Here is a 16,764-nt window from a genome sequence, read left to right as displayed (position 1 = left end):
AAATTTTTAAAATTAAAAATTTTTAAAATTTTACATCAGATTCAGTTTATGTAAGTCTTTGGAAACAGTCCTAGTGAAGGGAATTGGGAACATCTGACCTTTCTCAATGAGTTTTGAACAAAGTGTTGCAAATTCCCACAGTAGTTATCAGTGCACTTACAGTCATTTTTGCAGTTGCCCAAAACCCTGTGACCCCAAAAGCAGAAGCATGCTGGTGGCAGGAAATTAATCCCAAAAATCACTAAACATTTTGAGGATTTGATGGGTATGGCAGTAAAAAGTATTTGAACATCATGTGAACAGTTTCAGTAAGTTTTCTACCCTTATTTCCAGGGCATTATTGAAATGACATGGCATACTCACCATGATGAATGATTCCATTTTCCAAGAGTGCCTGCCCCAGGTTGACCCCTTCCTCTGGTTTGCTTATCTCTCCAATCTCAGTGAGCCAGGATACAAACTCGCTGCAAAGGGGAGCAGAACACACCAAGTTAGCTCCAAGTGGCCACAGGCACTTGTCTCTGCGAGTCATCAGCCAACCACAGGAGACTCTCCTTGAAGCAAGTGTGAAAACTGTTGTAAGCAATGGTACCTCTACCCAGTGGCCTCATTTCCGACATCCCTGGAGAAAATGCACTGTAGAAGATTTAGCCTCTTCCCATCATTGCCCTAAGCTCACTGACAGTGTGCACACAAAAGGAAAGATGAAACGGCTGTACCTGTAAGGATGATGCAAATCCTCATTTTATGGAGCAATCCAGACATCCATGGGGAAAAGATTAGCAAGGAAGATTAACTGAGGACCCTAAATTAAGTTCTACAGCAGGGTATCCTCCCTTTCCAGCTATTTCTTCCCAAGTTACCTATCCAAGTAGTGATCATGATTTGACTTAATTACACATGCTCATCTTCCTTCACTGGGAATGATTTCTGTCCCCAGCCCCATGGTGTAATTGGACTGGCTTTGAGGCAATCACAGTAAGACTTAGGACAGAAGACTCAGCCTACTGAATTCAAGCAGTACAGAGCAGTAACAGATAGCATGAGTCCCACTGACAGGTTAATTATAGGTCATTTTCTGGATGTGGTGCCTGGCAGATTACATACAGCATGCTTCTAATTTATACACAGAAGATGCTAAGTCTCATCTACTGGTCATGCAGCACAAAACAAAACCTCTCTGTTGAGGGGCAGAGCTGCACATGCAGAATAAAAGCCAAAAAATTGATAGATATGTAGGATATTATTCATTGGAAAGGGAAGTGCAAAAAAGCAACCATAGCAAGTCTGATGAATCCAGCTCTGTCAGAGCCCCAGAGGACTGAGCTGTTTGCCAGGTTAATTATCAATTATGCTAGAAATGTGTTACAGTCATGGAGAAGAACAAAAGGAATATATGAAAGTAGAGCAACTTATGGGAAATGTGAGTTCAATAAAACACTTGAGTGATTGCCAATGTGCAGAAGGTTGCTGCTTAACAAAGCCAGTATCCATGTGTCCACCTGTGGGCTTTAATTGAAGTATTTTTAGTTCCTTTGTATTTATCAGCACTGACTGATCTAAGCTATAGGAATTATTTGCATTTTGCCTTTAGAATAACGAAACAACTTCAGGACTCCAAATTTTGGTTTGCTGAGGGGCTACTCTGTAGCTGTCATAGCACAGAAAAAGCAGCAGAATCTATTCAACTATGCCAGGAGGTTCCCATGGAAACCAGTAGATTTTTGTGAAACCCCTAAAGCCAGATTAGTGGCACTGGCGAGGTCGCACCTCGAGTGCTGTGTCCAGTTCTGGCCCCTCCGTTTGGGAAGGATGTTGAGACACCTGAGCGTGTCCAGAGGAGGCAACGAGGCTGGAGAGGGGCTGGGAACACAAGCCCTGTGAGGAACCACTGAGGGAGCTGGGGGTGCTCAGCCTGGAGAAAAGGAGACTCAGGGGTGACCTTATCATCCTCTACAACCCCCTGAAAGGTGGCTGTGCTCAGGTGGGGTTGGGCTCCTTCTACAGGCAGCACTGACAGGACCAGAGGACACAGCCTCAAGCTGCACCACGGGAAATACAGGCTGGATATCAGGGAAAAGTTTTTCACAGAAAGAGTCATAAAGTATTGGAATGACTTGCCTGGGGAGGTGGCAGAGTCACCAATCCTGATGTATTTAAAAAAAGACTGGATGCCAGGGTTTAGTTGAGGTATTGGGGCTGGGTTGGACGCAACGATCTTTAAGGTCTCTTCCAACCTAGTCATTCTGTGAATTCTGTGAATAGTGATGAGTCAGGCTATCTCCTAAGGAAAGTTCTTTTCATAGTGATTCTGAACTGTTTCTGTAAGTATTTAAAAGCTGAAACAGAATATATAAACTACAGAGGGAGGTAAAGTACAAATGATGCTCCACCCTCACCACTAAGGACGTAAGGCAGGCCGGCTGCGCAGGGCCCCATCACGGACCTGCTGCCAGGGACTGCACCCATGGGGAGCACCCCAGGGAAAGGCCCTCTTGCTCTGGAGCTCCCCTTCAAGAGCAATTGGTCTATGGCACTTTATAGCACTTAAATGGCTGCCTAAAACTTCAGTGGAAGCTACCCTGTTACCTTTCCTGCTTCTTTTATTTGGACCTGTCTCTGGAGTTTATGTGGATTGTAAATTTAAGGTTGATATGGTGAGCCAAAATAGGAAAATAACTGTGCTACCCTCACAGCTGTGAAGCTTCCCAATCATGGTTTTCTTAAGAGCTGCTTTAAGATTTCTATGACATTTGATTCAGAAGCAAAATCAGTAATCATTTGATCTGAAGGCTTTATAAGCCCTGAAGAGAGCATGATCCAAAAATATTCCAAGAGGTTTTTAAGGAATATGCTAGACTGTTTCTAAAACGTTGTCAACTGGATGGCAAAGCTTGATTTGTTTCCTCATCCTGTCTGAAGCAGTTCTCCAGGATAACTGAGAGTATCCTCACTTCCCAGTGCTGCCATGCTCAGTTCTCATCTGACATCCAGGTCAGGACACCATCTCTCAGCTACACCTTGGAAATTAAGGGACCTGGAACAACTGTGTTTCTACACAAGAAATACACAGGAAAATCCAACCCATCCAGGACTGTACAATCTGATCATATATGGCTGAAATCTCCTGAGGTTAGCAGATACTCTCTCTTACACACTCAAGGTTTTGCAATGCTGAAAAGAAGCACAGCCAGCACATCATTTACACACAGTGACAGCAACACACATCATTCCAACTGTATCACCCGTTACTTGCTTTAATTCCACAAAGAGTGATCAGGAAAATAGATTTCCAGTCAAGCCAGTCAACTGCTGAAGTTAAGTTCAACAAATAAATGCATGTGATAGCTTTGAAAATATTTGGATTAGATCATGCTGTTTTCCCCCAAAAAACATTTTATCTCCTGAATTTTGAGATGCTGATATTCACATGCCAAGATAAAAATTATTTTTGTGACCTTTGTGTTGCTCTCAGCTGCATATAACAAAAAAACACTAAATACATCTCAGCACAGTCATCAGCAACTCCCTTAGGCAGAAGTATCTGCAAAAATAAACAGGTCACAGCCAATAAGCATTGTTTAGGGAAAACCCTGGAAATGATACAAAATCTGCCAGTCATGACTGGAATGTACTAACTGAGTTGCACTCAGCTGAGTTTCCCAGGACTATACCAACAAGAGAATGCAGAAAAGATATCAGCAGAGTTAATTGCTGTGGGAACAGCTAGAACATTAGGAGAAATAATCCTTTTGTAAGAGATCAGGATACCTATAGGTATCTCAGTCTGGGCTCAGTTAGCCATTAGCAAAGGTAGGTCAAGTCCTCACTACTGGAGAGTCAGGTGGCTGTCAAGAAAACTGAGGGCATTAAGCAGGGCAGACTGCAAGCAAACAGACATTTCAAAAGGAAAAGTAGTAGCAGAACATCCTGGATAGGACGAGAAACTAAGCACAATATCAAGGAGCCCACAACAGACTCATACATAAAAGCACTGGAAGAACATAAGTTTCTGACCTTGTACTTCTTTTTGCATGGAAAATAAGAACTGCCATTATCAGATCTAAAAGGTTTCAGTTTTAATGCAAAAAAATCAGCTGGGGGCAGGGGGTGGAGGATATGTGTGAAGAAGAAAAAAACAGCTACTTCAATATCATGAAATTTTTTTCTGGCTGAAGTATCACCAACCTATGCTACCAGCCTGCCTTCTGCCACACTTCCACCCCTGTGCACTGGCAATGGTGCTGCTGAAGGGAAATGAATGCATAACTGCCTCAGAACTTTTTTTCTTCCCACAGCTGATCATACCAGTCATTAACAGCTGAGGCGGAAAAGTCTTCTTAGGTCAGCTACTGAGTGCTGTGCCCCACAGGACACGTCCCTACAGCAGCCCCACTGCTGCCATTGCCAATCACTGACCCAAGGTGCCCACAGAGTCTCTTCTGCTTCCTCACACGTCATCCCTCAGAATTAGTTTGTCATTATTTTGTAATATCTAGCTGAATCAAAGAGGTTTTTACCAGCCAATGAAGTCCTATACTTCTAACAAACATATCAGGTCACATGATGCACAAAATTTCATTGGTGGCTGTTACACTGACAAGCAGGAAACTTCTAAATACAATCCTGAGGCTTGGACAGCTCACTGGATTTAAGAATCACCTGGAAAGCATTTGCTTGTATACCAAAGAGTCCAGGTTAGGCCACCAACAGCGCGGAGCTTGTGGGAGTTTAAGGTAGTTTTCTTACTCCTTTTGAGGATCTGAAGCAGCTATTATGACTTACTGTAAAACAGAGTGAGCTGTCACACTATTCAGCCTGTGTATGGTGTGAAACAAAAATCAATTATTATTTTTTAATAAATCACTACTGTAGTGGGGCTTATGGTCTTTCTAATTAAGCCGCATCAAAGCACATCTGATCTGTGTCACAATGCCATCCCCAGAAATTCTAGAGTCCATTAACTGGCGTGAAAGACCTTTTCAATTCAAATACCACTTACTTGCCAAGAAAGCACTTGGGAACAGTACTTAATTTTCTTCTTCTATCTTTGATAAGGTTCACTTTCTTGCTCATCATCATTTGGTACAGCTTCTCTCCTTTCTCTGCAATCATGACATATGCATCCCTCTCCATTCCCAGTTTCAAGCCTGGAATATAAAGCAGAAATTCCTTCAGATCTTTAACAGCAAATAAAATGTTTCCTTGAAGTCAAAAGCTGAAGCCAAACAGCAAAAACTGCAGAAACACAAAAATTGATTGACTTATTTTATATTTAAAGGGGAAATTAGGTATTTTTTTATCTGCGTACAAAACTGTCATTGGTAAGTTTAGCACCATGAAGATGCAGCTTTTCTTCCACGTTTTAAAAAGCAACCTTTAACTTACGGTTAGATCATACCACACAAAACAGAATGGTTTACAGAACATGAAGAAAGTCCAAAGCAAGATGAGTATGTGTCAGGACAATCCCAAGCACAAATAGAGGCTGGGAGAATGGATTGAGAGCAGCCCTGGAGAGAAACACTTATGGGTGCAGATGGATGAAAAGCTGGACATGACCCAGTCACATGCACCGCCACACAGAAACCCCACCGTGGGCTGGCTGATGCACCCGTGTGGGCAGCAGGGGAGGGGGAGTTCTCTTTAGATTTGCAAATTGCTTTAGGAGGACAGCATTCGCAAAAGCTGTTTTGGTGCTGTAGATGCTTTCTGTCTTCTAGCCTGAACACAACGTTTTCTGGATATGTTACTCTAGAACTTGCAAATCTGGGCAACTCTAGAGTCCAAAAGAGACACAAATTTTAGACACCTCCAAGACTAGCTTGAGAACAGGCAGCCTGAAGTGGCCATTCCTAATTTTAGCAGAGATCGACATTAGGCAGAATTCAAGTGATCACTGTAAAACTAGAGAGGAGAGCTGTGCATTTTTTAGGAAGAGAAGTTCATTCTAACTGCTTTATGGTACGATACTGCAATGTATCAAGAACCTTCTGAGACTTCAGAGCTGTTTCCTAGCTTTTGGGAAACATTATGGACAGATTTTCATTTTCTCCATGGAGGAAAATGTGTAACCTTTTCCCTTTCTCTCAAATACATTTATGTGCATATACATTTGTCCTACAAGATCACTCAGTGCAGTACAAAATACATCATTCACTTACTCTCTCTCTGCTCCCTTTCCTTGATTATAGCATCCAGCCACTTCTGTTTATCCTCAGCAGTCTTGGCCATACAGACAAACCACTTGTTTTTGGCTGTGTTGTGAATCTTCCAGCCGTTAGTCACTGTGTAGCCGTTGCTGTGGTAATCTGCTGCAAGAAGCCCAAGCACAAAGCACAGGTGAGCAGGAAGCCTGCTCCTTTAACCAAACCAGTGTGGGACACTTTCAGTAAAATCGTCTTCTTTGAAGATGATTAATTCCTGAGGTGTTCCTTACTGACTGCCCATGGAACCAGCTGTACTTACCACTCTGGAAGTACAGGTATCAACAGGCTGTTCAAACTGACTGAATGCTTCAGTCCCAAGAGTGACATTTGCTGATTTCACCTCAGAAGAACTAAAGTCTTTTAAACACAAGGCCATCAGTGGAAGATTCTATGATATTTGTTCAGGGTACTTGTTCTGAATTTTCTGGGGACACAATATCTTCCTGCACTGTAAGGATTTCTGTCCTCATGACATGGAAACTCTTCATGCGTTGACTGTTTAAAGGACGTAATACTAATTCCTGGCTTATTGCAATAGGGGCAGCAGTGGTGTGGCCTTTATGGATGGAATCAGAATTCCACTCGCTTTTCCTGGCTGTGTCAGGATACAAGAATCCTAACAGAACTGCCATTCCCGTATTTTGCTCATGGTCACATGCCATGATACTAATTTGGATATTAAGACTAGTATTTAGTAGCATTCTAAACGAGAAGAAAAGCCAGAAATTATGTTATTTTAGCTCTAGTGGCTAAAGATGTAAAAAAAAAAAAAAAAAAAAAAAAAAAAAAAAAAGGAGGGAAAGAAGACAGAAGTAACTTTTATTAAATTAACTTGGATTAGGACCAAAAATAGACAAGCTTCTGGGAACACATACTCTTAATAAGGTCATTTCAGAAGGAAGGACTAGTGTCTTAAAGCATTTCCAGTCTTTCAACCACATAAGTTGGTCCAATAATGAAGGTGCTACAAGTTCCATAAATTGCCTCAGATTCTGCTAAAAGAGATGGACAAGTACTTTTGCACCACCTTCCAACACATGATCTGAACCTCCTGTGTTCTTAAAAGACAATATTTAGTCACTTACCTGTTCCATCTTCCACATTCTCTACTTCCATGACTTCTGTATTTATTCGGCCCCTGAAGATATAAAGGGACCCATTGATTGACTTTGTCCTTTTAGATGTTTTTTTCCCAGTAACTCTGCAATTAGGATGAAGACTGTCACAAACACATAAGCAAATGGTCTAACATATATATGAATAAAACAATCTGAGATATGACTATTAAAACAGGATTCCAATATAGTGACTGGTGGTATCTGATCACACCTCTGATGTTAAATAATTGGAATACTCATTTGGATTTCCAAGAGAGGTGTGTACCACTGTTTGTATAGCAATAACAAGCTTGTTTTGCCAGATTATGTGAAGATGGGGGTAGCTTCAAGATTTACATTCTTGATGACTGACTGATGACATGTCCATGAACAGCACATGGCCTCGGGATGACAACTGCAGCATCACTGACAACATTACGTTTGACTCCTCTGTTTGCCTAAAGCTGTGACCATTTTGTGGTATGCACCAAACTTGAAATATGAAACGAACTACGTGAAGAGGCCAGTGTCACACAGTCTGCCACATGTGTCACATGTTTTTGTAGGGAAAATTCTGTGGGGGCAATTTTGCACCCGAGTTTACATCCTTATCCATAAGCTTTATAGTGTCTCTGTGGAATTCAGGAAAGCGCTTTTCATTACTAGTTATGTTCTGATTTTTATGGCTAAAATGGGTTTAAAACTATCCAAGTGACACCTGTTGTGTTTTACTATCCAAGAATAACCCTGCTATGCAAGCCAAAACACAACTGGTAACAAATGGTCATTAAGAGGTGGCAGGTGTCCAAATTCCAGTCAGTGAAGGTTCTGCTGTGGCAATTTGCCACTACCTTGTAAGATTCAAAAAATATTGCAGCAAAAATCAGCTGGGGAAAAAATTTCTTGTCAGAGTGAAATACCTATAATAAACTGAGGTGAGATTAGAATCACCCATTTTTTCTGAACAGTTTGCTCTTTTACAACTACCTTTAGTGACAAATAGACATTTGGTGACGACCACATATTTACATCCAATCAGACTGACAGGGACTGTTATCTTGGAGCTATTGGATCCTTCCCTAAAGACAACTCCTCGAATCAAAAGAAAACCTGCCCTGGCAGCCCTAGGGAAACCCTTTAACTGTTCAGCCTATTTCCCTACAGGAAACATACTGTTCCTGACATCGGGATTCAATTTAAACAGCAGTCCATGGTCCTGCTAAAACCAAAAAACAATACTCAGAAAATCTATGTCATCAGTTTGACAGACTTCCCTACACTTCTGCAAAAGCAGCTATTGCACAGCTAAAATCAAAGATCTAGTTCTGATTCTAAACACATCTTACATTGGGTTTGACAATCCTAGTCCTAATTTATGTTATTGTGAAAAATTATGATGTCCAGATTGGAATGCTGAATTGTTGACTACTTATCACAGACTGAGCCCTGAATTTTGACTGCATTCTTAAATCAAGAAATACTCCACTGATTCCTACAAGTTAGCACAACACAATGAGATGAAACCAAAGTCATTTAATCTCAAATTAGGAACAGACAGAGACAGTTTCTTAATGGGGTTTCGGTATCTTTTAAGGTGTGCCCCATTAACATGTCAGTTGTTTGAGAGCAGCTGGCCAAATGGACACACCAACAGAAAGGAAAAGACACTGATTTCCATTCTAGACTAATTAAAAATAGCAGCGAGACAGCAGAAATATCCAAAATTAAAGCAGCTCAGTGATCAAAATATATCATGAACACTAGGCAACTCCCAACAAACTTAATGAAATCTTATGCTTTTTAATGGAAATCAGATCCTTGACATCCCATCAGTTTGAGTTACATTGTCAGACAAAGGTAAACAACACCAATCCCTTGAGAAATCCAAATGTTATAGCAGGTTCCTCCAAAATCAATCCAAACTACAGAGGAGCTTGATAATGTCTCCTGTATAAAAAGGAAGTTCTGCTTAAAGGGCATGAGAAACACTTTGTTTTCAAAATCTTAGTGTTCCAGAAAAACTGTCTGGACAGCACTGGAGTTAGGCTAACCTCAACTACAAACTGGCTGAAAAACAGTTTTTAAGAGCTCTTAAGAGAAAGAGTAGAAGATTAGTATCAAATTAACTGGGTTTTTTAAAGGAATGGTTTCTATTAAAAAAACCACAAATTTCTGAACTCTGTTTCATACAGAATTTTGGACTTTGGTAAATCTGGTAAAGGGTCCAAGTGAAGTGTTTCCTCTCCTATGAGTCATTTCAGAGTCAGAATGCTTCAGGTAGTTAACATTTTAAGTCTTTTAGATTTAATGGTGCAATTTTTTAAAATTTAAACATCTATATCTCATCTAATTTTGAATGTAGGTGTCACCAAATAATTTGTATTTAGGTTGTATAAATTCAGCATTATAAATTACAAAAACACAAAAAAGTCTGAACATTACTGAAATTAGCTTTTGCAGCTTAATGGTTCCAAAATTTCTACTGTTTCCCGGGGGGGGAAGAAAGAAAAAGAAAAAAAAAAAGATAAAATGACGCAAATTTAAAGAAATTAGAATTTTTAGAATTTTCTTTGGAGAGAATACTGGTTTTACAGAATTTCTGATTGGGTTGGCTGTTCTATTTGGCCATCACCAGTAAGGAAGTATAACTTGAAGCAGGGGAATTGTATTACAGGAAAGGGAGGTAGAGGAGAAGGGAGTGCAGAAAATGCACTGAAAATTCAGAACAGACCAAGACATGAGAATGAGACTGGGGTTGTGAAGATGAAAAGCTCAGGAACAGAAATACATATAATTGCTGCAGAAGCAAGTTGCCTTCTACTCTGCCCATGCTATTTTAATTACAAGCAGCAGGTTTTAACAATACTTAAGGTTTATCAGGTGGGATGATGCAAAAAAAAAAAAAAAATTACCAGGATAAGAAAGGAAGACAACAAACAGAGCACATGGGCTGAAATTACTGACAGCAACAGCCAAATCTTCTTCTCTTTCTCACTCCCCTGGGCTCTGCATCAATTTTATGTTTGCTAAGTCTTCCACTTTCCCCTGTCTTGGCTTTTTATAATTTTTCACATCACCCTCTTATGCTTAGCATAACTTCAAAATGTAAGTCAGCACTTTCAAATAATTCCTGGAGATGCAGCTGCCCTCGGAAGCTTTTTGTCTGTAAGAACTCACCCTGAGCTTTAGCTGCACTGTTTTAATTCCTCTTTGGACTGCACACTTCTCTGATACTTCCTGGAATATTTATCCTACCACACAGTGACTTCTCTCTCCTATTGCCTAAGTGATAGAAATAGTCAAGAACAGAGGAAATTTCCACCTGGGACTCAGCCCTACAGAGCAACAGAGAATATAGTGAATGATCAGTATATGATCACAGCTTCCACCTACAAATCTTCTGAATGGTAAAACTGAAAATAAAGAGGGACTCACCTGGATTTCCTCTTGCAATAGACCAGGAGATTATCAAATAGAAAGAACATTCTCTCCTGGATGTTTCCTGCTGAGATTTTTAACAAAGTCCCTTGCAGCAAGAGCTGTGTGCAAATATCTGTCAGATTTGACCCCTGAAACATAAAAAAGAGAATTACTTTCCTTTATGAGTGCACAATGAAGGTCTTTTACAAACACGCCCTTATTTTATCTGTCATTAAACTGTGAAATAACTGATGCACTCATAAGGCTTTCACCCAGATCTATTCGCCTTTCAAGTGAGATCTACCCATTAGAAATGTCAGCTCCATTCTAGCTCCAACACATTCTTTCACAATCTTCTTGTTCTGCTACAATTTAGCACCAGCCTACACACACAAATACACTAAATTCCAAATTCCTCTGAGTGATGCTGCAGTTCAAGACGTGCAGTTCAAGAGTGTTTACACATCACAAAAGAAACAGAAATGAATCCCTGTACACAACACAAGTCATTAAACTGTGCAGTTAACAGCCTCCAGGGAGCTTGCTGGTCCTGCATCCTACCTCCCATCCTTCAATGTGGGACTGCAATTGTTCAAGGGCTTCCAGTTTCTCCATCTGTCTCTTGGTCTCATTGATATTTGTACAGACTGCCTTCATTGCCTGCAGTGCATTCTGGACAGCTGGGTGATCAGGATGCTTGGAGGGAGTCCTCTTAGCTAATTCCTTATAAAAGTAAAAGAAAACATGGAAACTGAGAAGTGGTTCATGGAAAGGTTTGAGCATTAGCAAGCAATCCTGCAGGAAAATGCCAGAACCATTGCAAAACTAAAGAGAATTTAGGGGCATTTTACTGCAGATGCTGTTCCTTATTCTTCATGTGTACAGAGTTAATATGAATGCCATTAAATAAATGAGGCAATTGCTCATGTTAAATATGCTACATCAAGAGAGCTCCAGTATGTTTTTCTGTGTCAGATATGTTTGTATGTTTAGAAGGCATGTGTCCTGACATTGAGACAAACAACACCTCTGCTCTGAAGGAGTCCATAAGAGTCTCTGCTTCACTTGTGTCAAAGCACAACAGTCCAGTTAAGCCATGTGCACTGAAAAACAGCAGAGGTATAACTCATAACCTGACAATATTAATGAGTTTGGCAAAAGGGGCAACCACTGTCAACTCACAATTAATTATTTTTTTAGACCAATAGTATTTCATAGTCAGCCACAATTGAATAAGAATACATTAAAGAAATCTAAAATATGGCTGGTAATTTAACCTTGATACATAACATGGTGTTTAAGGCTGAAATACTTTCCCACTATCTTTCACCCCAATATGTTATTTGGTTGTTTAAAAGTCCTGTGCTGCTGAATTGCATCATTCTGCATGAGACACAAGAATGAATTTGGTTACAGTCAGAGAGCCTGCTGAGTACTGTGATCTGAAAGGAGCTAAACTGCTTCCACCCATTTGTGATTTACAGAGTAACAGATGCAGGAAAAGGAGGCTTGCTGCTACAAATGTCAGTTGATATCAAAATGAAATTCCCTGTGGAAGTCTTTACTTTGCTTTTGCTGAAAGTGAGACCAAGAAAAGTAAATGTTCAAAAAGCTAAGGCAGGAGACAGGTGTTACACTTTGGCGACACTAGCCTCTGTGATTGCAACACAGATTACTCTCACTAAAAATCAGTGAAGTTCTGCAGCTCCAGTGTCACCCATACTGCACTGGGAACAGGTATGTACACACTAGTACTGTCTAAACATCCCATTCAGAAATATCCCCAAAACACAGAGAAAGACCTCTTCATTCACAGCACACCCTGCTGCAACAAACAGCATGTTCCCCATGCCAGTCACACCCTGGGAGCAGGAGAGGAGGCTGGGAACGGCAGGAAGGGTGCTGGCAGGGACTGGCACTGCCCCTCCACAGCCCTGTCTGAAGCTGTCCAAGGCAAAGCCGTGCTACCTCGACACTGCCATTTCCCAAAAGATCATAGCTCGGCACTTTTGAAACACAGGGTGAGAGCTCTGGGTACTTATTTCTTTTAGTGACACATTTATGATGTGTAAATTCAGAGCATTTGACAACATTTTGAAAGGCAGCTGAAAGACAGCCCAGACAGCAATACCTGGGTAAGCCTTGTCCTCCACAAAGCCCACAGACATCGCTGTCTGGAACTGCTATCTCCTCTACGGCAACTTGTGTGCTAATAGGGTCAGAAAATAAGGCTGCTGCCAGTTGCAGAGAACTACTTCTTGCCAAGAGTTTCTTAAAATAATTCATAAAAGACACTTTTCTTTCTTCTTCTTTTTTTTTTAAGAAGTCTCTGACATCCTTCCCCATGTCTTCCCCCACTGCACAATATTGACTGTGTACTTCAAACTGACAGCAAATACACTTTGCAGCTGAAAGTTACACATTCCTTTATCTGAGAAATTCCTTCTTCCTACCTATATTCCCCTGAGGACACTCAGACATGGCCTAAGATGGACTTTGTCCATGGGATGCTGACACTGTGCACTGACTGGTGCAGATCCCTGCCGCCAGGCTGCCCTGCTCTGCGCCACAGCCCCGGGCACGCACCCACTGTGGCTTCAGAGCTGCGGCCCTCGCTGGCCTGCTGAGCAACAGCTTCACAGAGAGAACAAAAGACAACACCCTCCTTTATCCCTTCAAAAAGTTAAGTTAATCAACACTTCAGCTCCAAACGTGCTTAAAAAAAAAAAAAAAAAAAAAGGCAACAAAAACCCAAACCACCTTTCTGTAAACATATACATTCCTGGCAGTTTTATACTTGTATTTTACAGTTTGTAATATTTGCCTGTATTAACCAGAAAATAAATGATACATCAGACTTCCTCTGTGTGCCTGCAAATCACAAGAGTTCTTTTATTCTGCATATTGTTAAAACTTGTAATTTATGTCAATGTCTCTGCAGGGTAAACACTTGACAAGCAATGGTGGATCAGGTAAAACAGATTAGCTTCAATATGCCACTGAACCTACAACATATGCTAATTTAAAACGCAATAAAAACATGTTTCTGGTTTTATAAATATCAGCAGTTATTTGTGATTATATATATGTGTGGAAGACAAAAGCATGATTTATAAATTGACAGTGCTCCTTAGAGCTCTTTAGGGAATAGACAATTTTTAGTATTATACTACATAGAGTTAGATTTCAACCACACAATGTCATGAATGTAGGAGCAACACAACTTTTCTTGGAGGAGGGAAGGGGAGAGAAAAAGCCAATTCTCCAAAGATAAATATATTCAATTACAGCCAAATAGAAGGTTCTGTTTCTTGAACAGCTACAAGAGAAATGGAGAGATGAGGAAGGCAATAAGGTAAACTTCCTTCATCCTGTTCTGTATTCACACCAGTGGCTTCCCATCTTTCCTTTTCCAAGTGCAGGCAGTGATCCATGAAGGCCTGTGTGTGCCTCACTGCTGGGCTTTCCTTTCCAGGGGATTCTGACTCTGGTGACTCCTCTCTGCATACAGGTTTTTCTGCCCCTCCCAGGCCCAGAAAAACTCTTCTCCACATGAAGCAATACATAATTACTGCCCTAATCACCCACGGAGTTGTATGCCCTCAGATGTTTTTAAAGCATCAGAGGTGGAATGTGCATTTCTGGCTGGAGTCTGAGCAAATCGTCAACAGACCAGACCTCAGGCAAGGTCCAAGCCCCGTGAGCTCTGGGCTCTCAGGAGCAGCGGGGTGCGGCTGTCATGTGCTGCGCATTCCTCCTGTGCCAGAGGAAGGAGACAGAAGTGACTGTGCCTAATCCCCACACGATGGTGTGATTAACTCATGATTACCACTGCCCCAGGGTTTGCTTCTTCCTGACAGAAATACTCTTCATTAAGGGGAAAAGACTATTTTTGTTCAGAGACTGGTTTACACAACAGCTGCTTCTACTCTTAAGCAGTAGAGTTGAGACTAGTTAACAGAGTCCCACAATTAGCACGGGCCAGACAGAGCTGCCTTCACCCAAACCCCCATGCTGAAAGCATCTGCTCAGCAAGTTCTCCATCCACTCACTCGTGCTGGGTGTCCTTCATCTCTGCTACCTTCCTTCTTCCCAAAAACCAATGCCCATCACAGCCAACAGTTTCATTTTGCCTGAGCCTAGTCCAAGCCCCTTTCTCTGTTATAAGGAACTAATTTACTGACTGAGAAATTCTACACTAATTTTCTTGTATGTTGTCTGAAGCAGACAAGAACTGCATTGTGGTACAAATACTAATATTGTTATTTCTCTATTTGTACAGAGATTATGAAATGCCATAGCTATGTTTGAGTCCTATCCTTCAAACCACACAAAAGGCTTGCAAATTAGACAGAGAAAAAGCAACAAAAATTATAAAACTCAAGCCCCCAACCCCAAGCAAAATAACCCCATCAAACCCCACCTACAAAAAACCATCCCATCCTCTCCCCCTTCCCCCCAGAGAAAATCCCCACACTGAAAAACCCATCCAAAAACCTGTTTACAGTCAGGCAGTTCAAAGCTGCAATGTTTGTGTCACAAAAAATGGGAATCTATAAATAAAATTGAAATGTATTGGCCACCAACATCTGGATCATTGTTCTGTCTCCATCATTTGTTAGCTAAAAAAACCCAAGCTTCATGAGAGCATGAGAAAACATAAGGTCACCTGTTGCAGGATGGCATATTTTATTGGAAATTACTGCAATGCTTACAGTGGATCAGCACTTGGAGATATTCTAGTGTATTATTCCTAATTAATTAACTCAAATCAACTCCATGCCAGATTCTATTGTTTTGAAGAACACACATATATGTTATTAAGTAGTTACAGTATTTAAAATATGTGCCTTACCTTACTACTTCAGCTTAGTTTCAAAAACAATCAAGTCTGAATTACCTTGTGCATACTAGCTTTATCAAATCCACCTACTCAGCTACATTAAATACTTACATTAGACAAGGTCATATCAAAGTTACCACATAATCTGGATGTTCACAAACTCTTGCTGAAAACAAAGTAAAACGGGAAAGTAGGCTAGCTTTGGTCTAAGACTTTTCTCATCAACTGAAATACAATAGTATCTGTTTGCCCTGGGAATTAGATAAAGCAAGATCCAATCCCCATGAATACAAAAGAGCTATTTCAGGAGCCATAACTGAAGTTCAGTAGCAAAGGGAGAGCAAACACTTAATTTGAAGGTTGTGCTATTTTTAAATCTATCTCTTTTTTTCCTTGCTTGAAGAGCTCCATTTTCCTGGTCAGCATAAACAGAATCTAGCTGTGTTTTCCCTTAAGTGTTCTCATGTCTGAGACATTTGTGTCTGCTCTGGTAATTTAATGCTAGCAACTATCAAATAAGTCTTGAATGGGACACAACTTATTTGTTATGAATTCACTACCTTGAGAATCAGAATCTACCACACTTTATAATGGTCACTGATATTTTCTGTGCTGAACAACTCCTAGTGTTATGGTACTATTTTTGGTATTTTCTGACTGAGGCAGATTTGTTGCCTACTGAAAACCTAATTCCTCTTTGCTTTTTCTTAAAACTTTTACTTCCTATCCAGGAAGTTTCAACTAGTGTGTGATCTTTATCAGCCTGTACACAAGAAGAAATCCATAGCAAAATGGAATGCAGCCCCACGGGTGCCCCGTCACGGCCCCTCCCTGCAAGGCTGTTTGTTCAACAGGTACACGTGGGTCTGGGTCAGCTGCCCCAGGACCAAGGCTAGGCACAGGGAGGGCAAATTCATCTTTACCCCACTGTGGCTAGAAAGGAAGAAACTGTTTCAGTCTTCATCTTGGTGGCATTGGCTTTCAAAGAAAAGATGTTTGGTCCCCAGGATTTCTGACATACATTCATCACAGAATTCTTAATTTCTTCCAGAACACATAAAGGGACCTTTCTTTCAAAATATGAGGGAAAGTATTTCTATTTTTTTTTTAACGACTTTTCTTTTATTAAACACAGTGTGGCTCTAGCTGAGAAAGAGATTGATATCATGGAAGATTGATGGCTGTTAGCCACAGA

At 40.8% G+C, this 16,764-nt stretch overlaps 1 protein-coding gene across 3 annotated transcripts in view; it reads right to left on the bottom strand.

Moving 5' to 3' along the window:
• PREX1 (phosphatidylinositol-3,4,5-trisphosphate dependent Rac exchange factor 1) overlaps nucleotides 1–16,764 on the bottom strand; it is a 115,695-nt gene that overhangs the window by 37,483 nt on the left and 61,448 nt on the right. For 2 of the 3 annotated variants that reach the window (XM_059862459.1, XM_059862460.1), the window contains exons 6-11: nucleotides 11,288–11,449; nucleotides 10,742–10,875; nucleotides 7,295–7,410; nucleotides 6,165–6,314; nucleotides 5,003–5,150; nucleotides 364–464 (exon numbers count right to left, since the gene is read on the bottom strand). In XM_059862459.1, the coding sequence (XP_059718442.1) occupies nucleotides 364–464; nucleotides 5,003–5,150; nucleotides 6,165–6,314; nucleotides 7,295–7,410; nucleotides 10,742–10,875; nucleotides 11,288–11,449 (811 nt within the window). The remainder of the gene's footprint in view (nucleotides 1–363; nucleotides 465–5,002; nucleotides 5,151–6,164; nucleotides 6,315–7,294; nucleotides 7,411–10,741; nucleotides 10,876–11,287; nucleotides 11,450–16,764) is intronic. The other variant, XM_059862461.1, reaches the window with a different exon arrangement.

This window comes from Haemorhous mexicanus, chromosome 18 (genome assembly GCF_027477595.1).
Source record: "Haemorhous mexicanus isolate bHaeMex1 chromosome 18, bHaeMex1.pri, whole genome shotgun sequence".
Classification (NCBI taxonomy): Eukaryota; Metazoa; Chordata; class Aves; order Passeriformes; family Fringillidae; genus Haemorhous; species Haemorhous mexicanus.
Note: the sequence above shows the minus strand (reverse complement) of the source record. Positions and strands in the feature narration are given on the sequence as shown.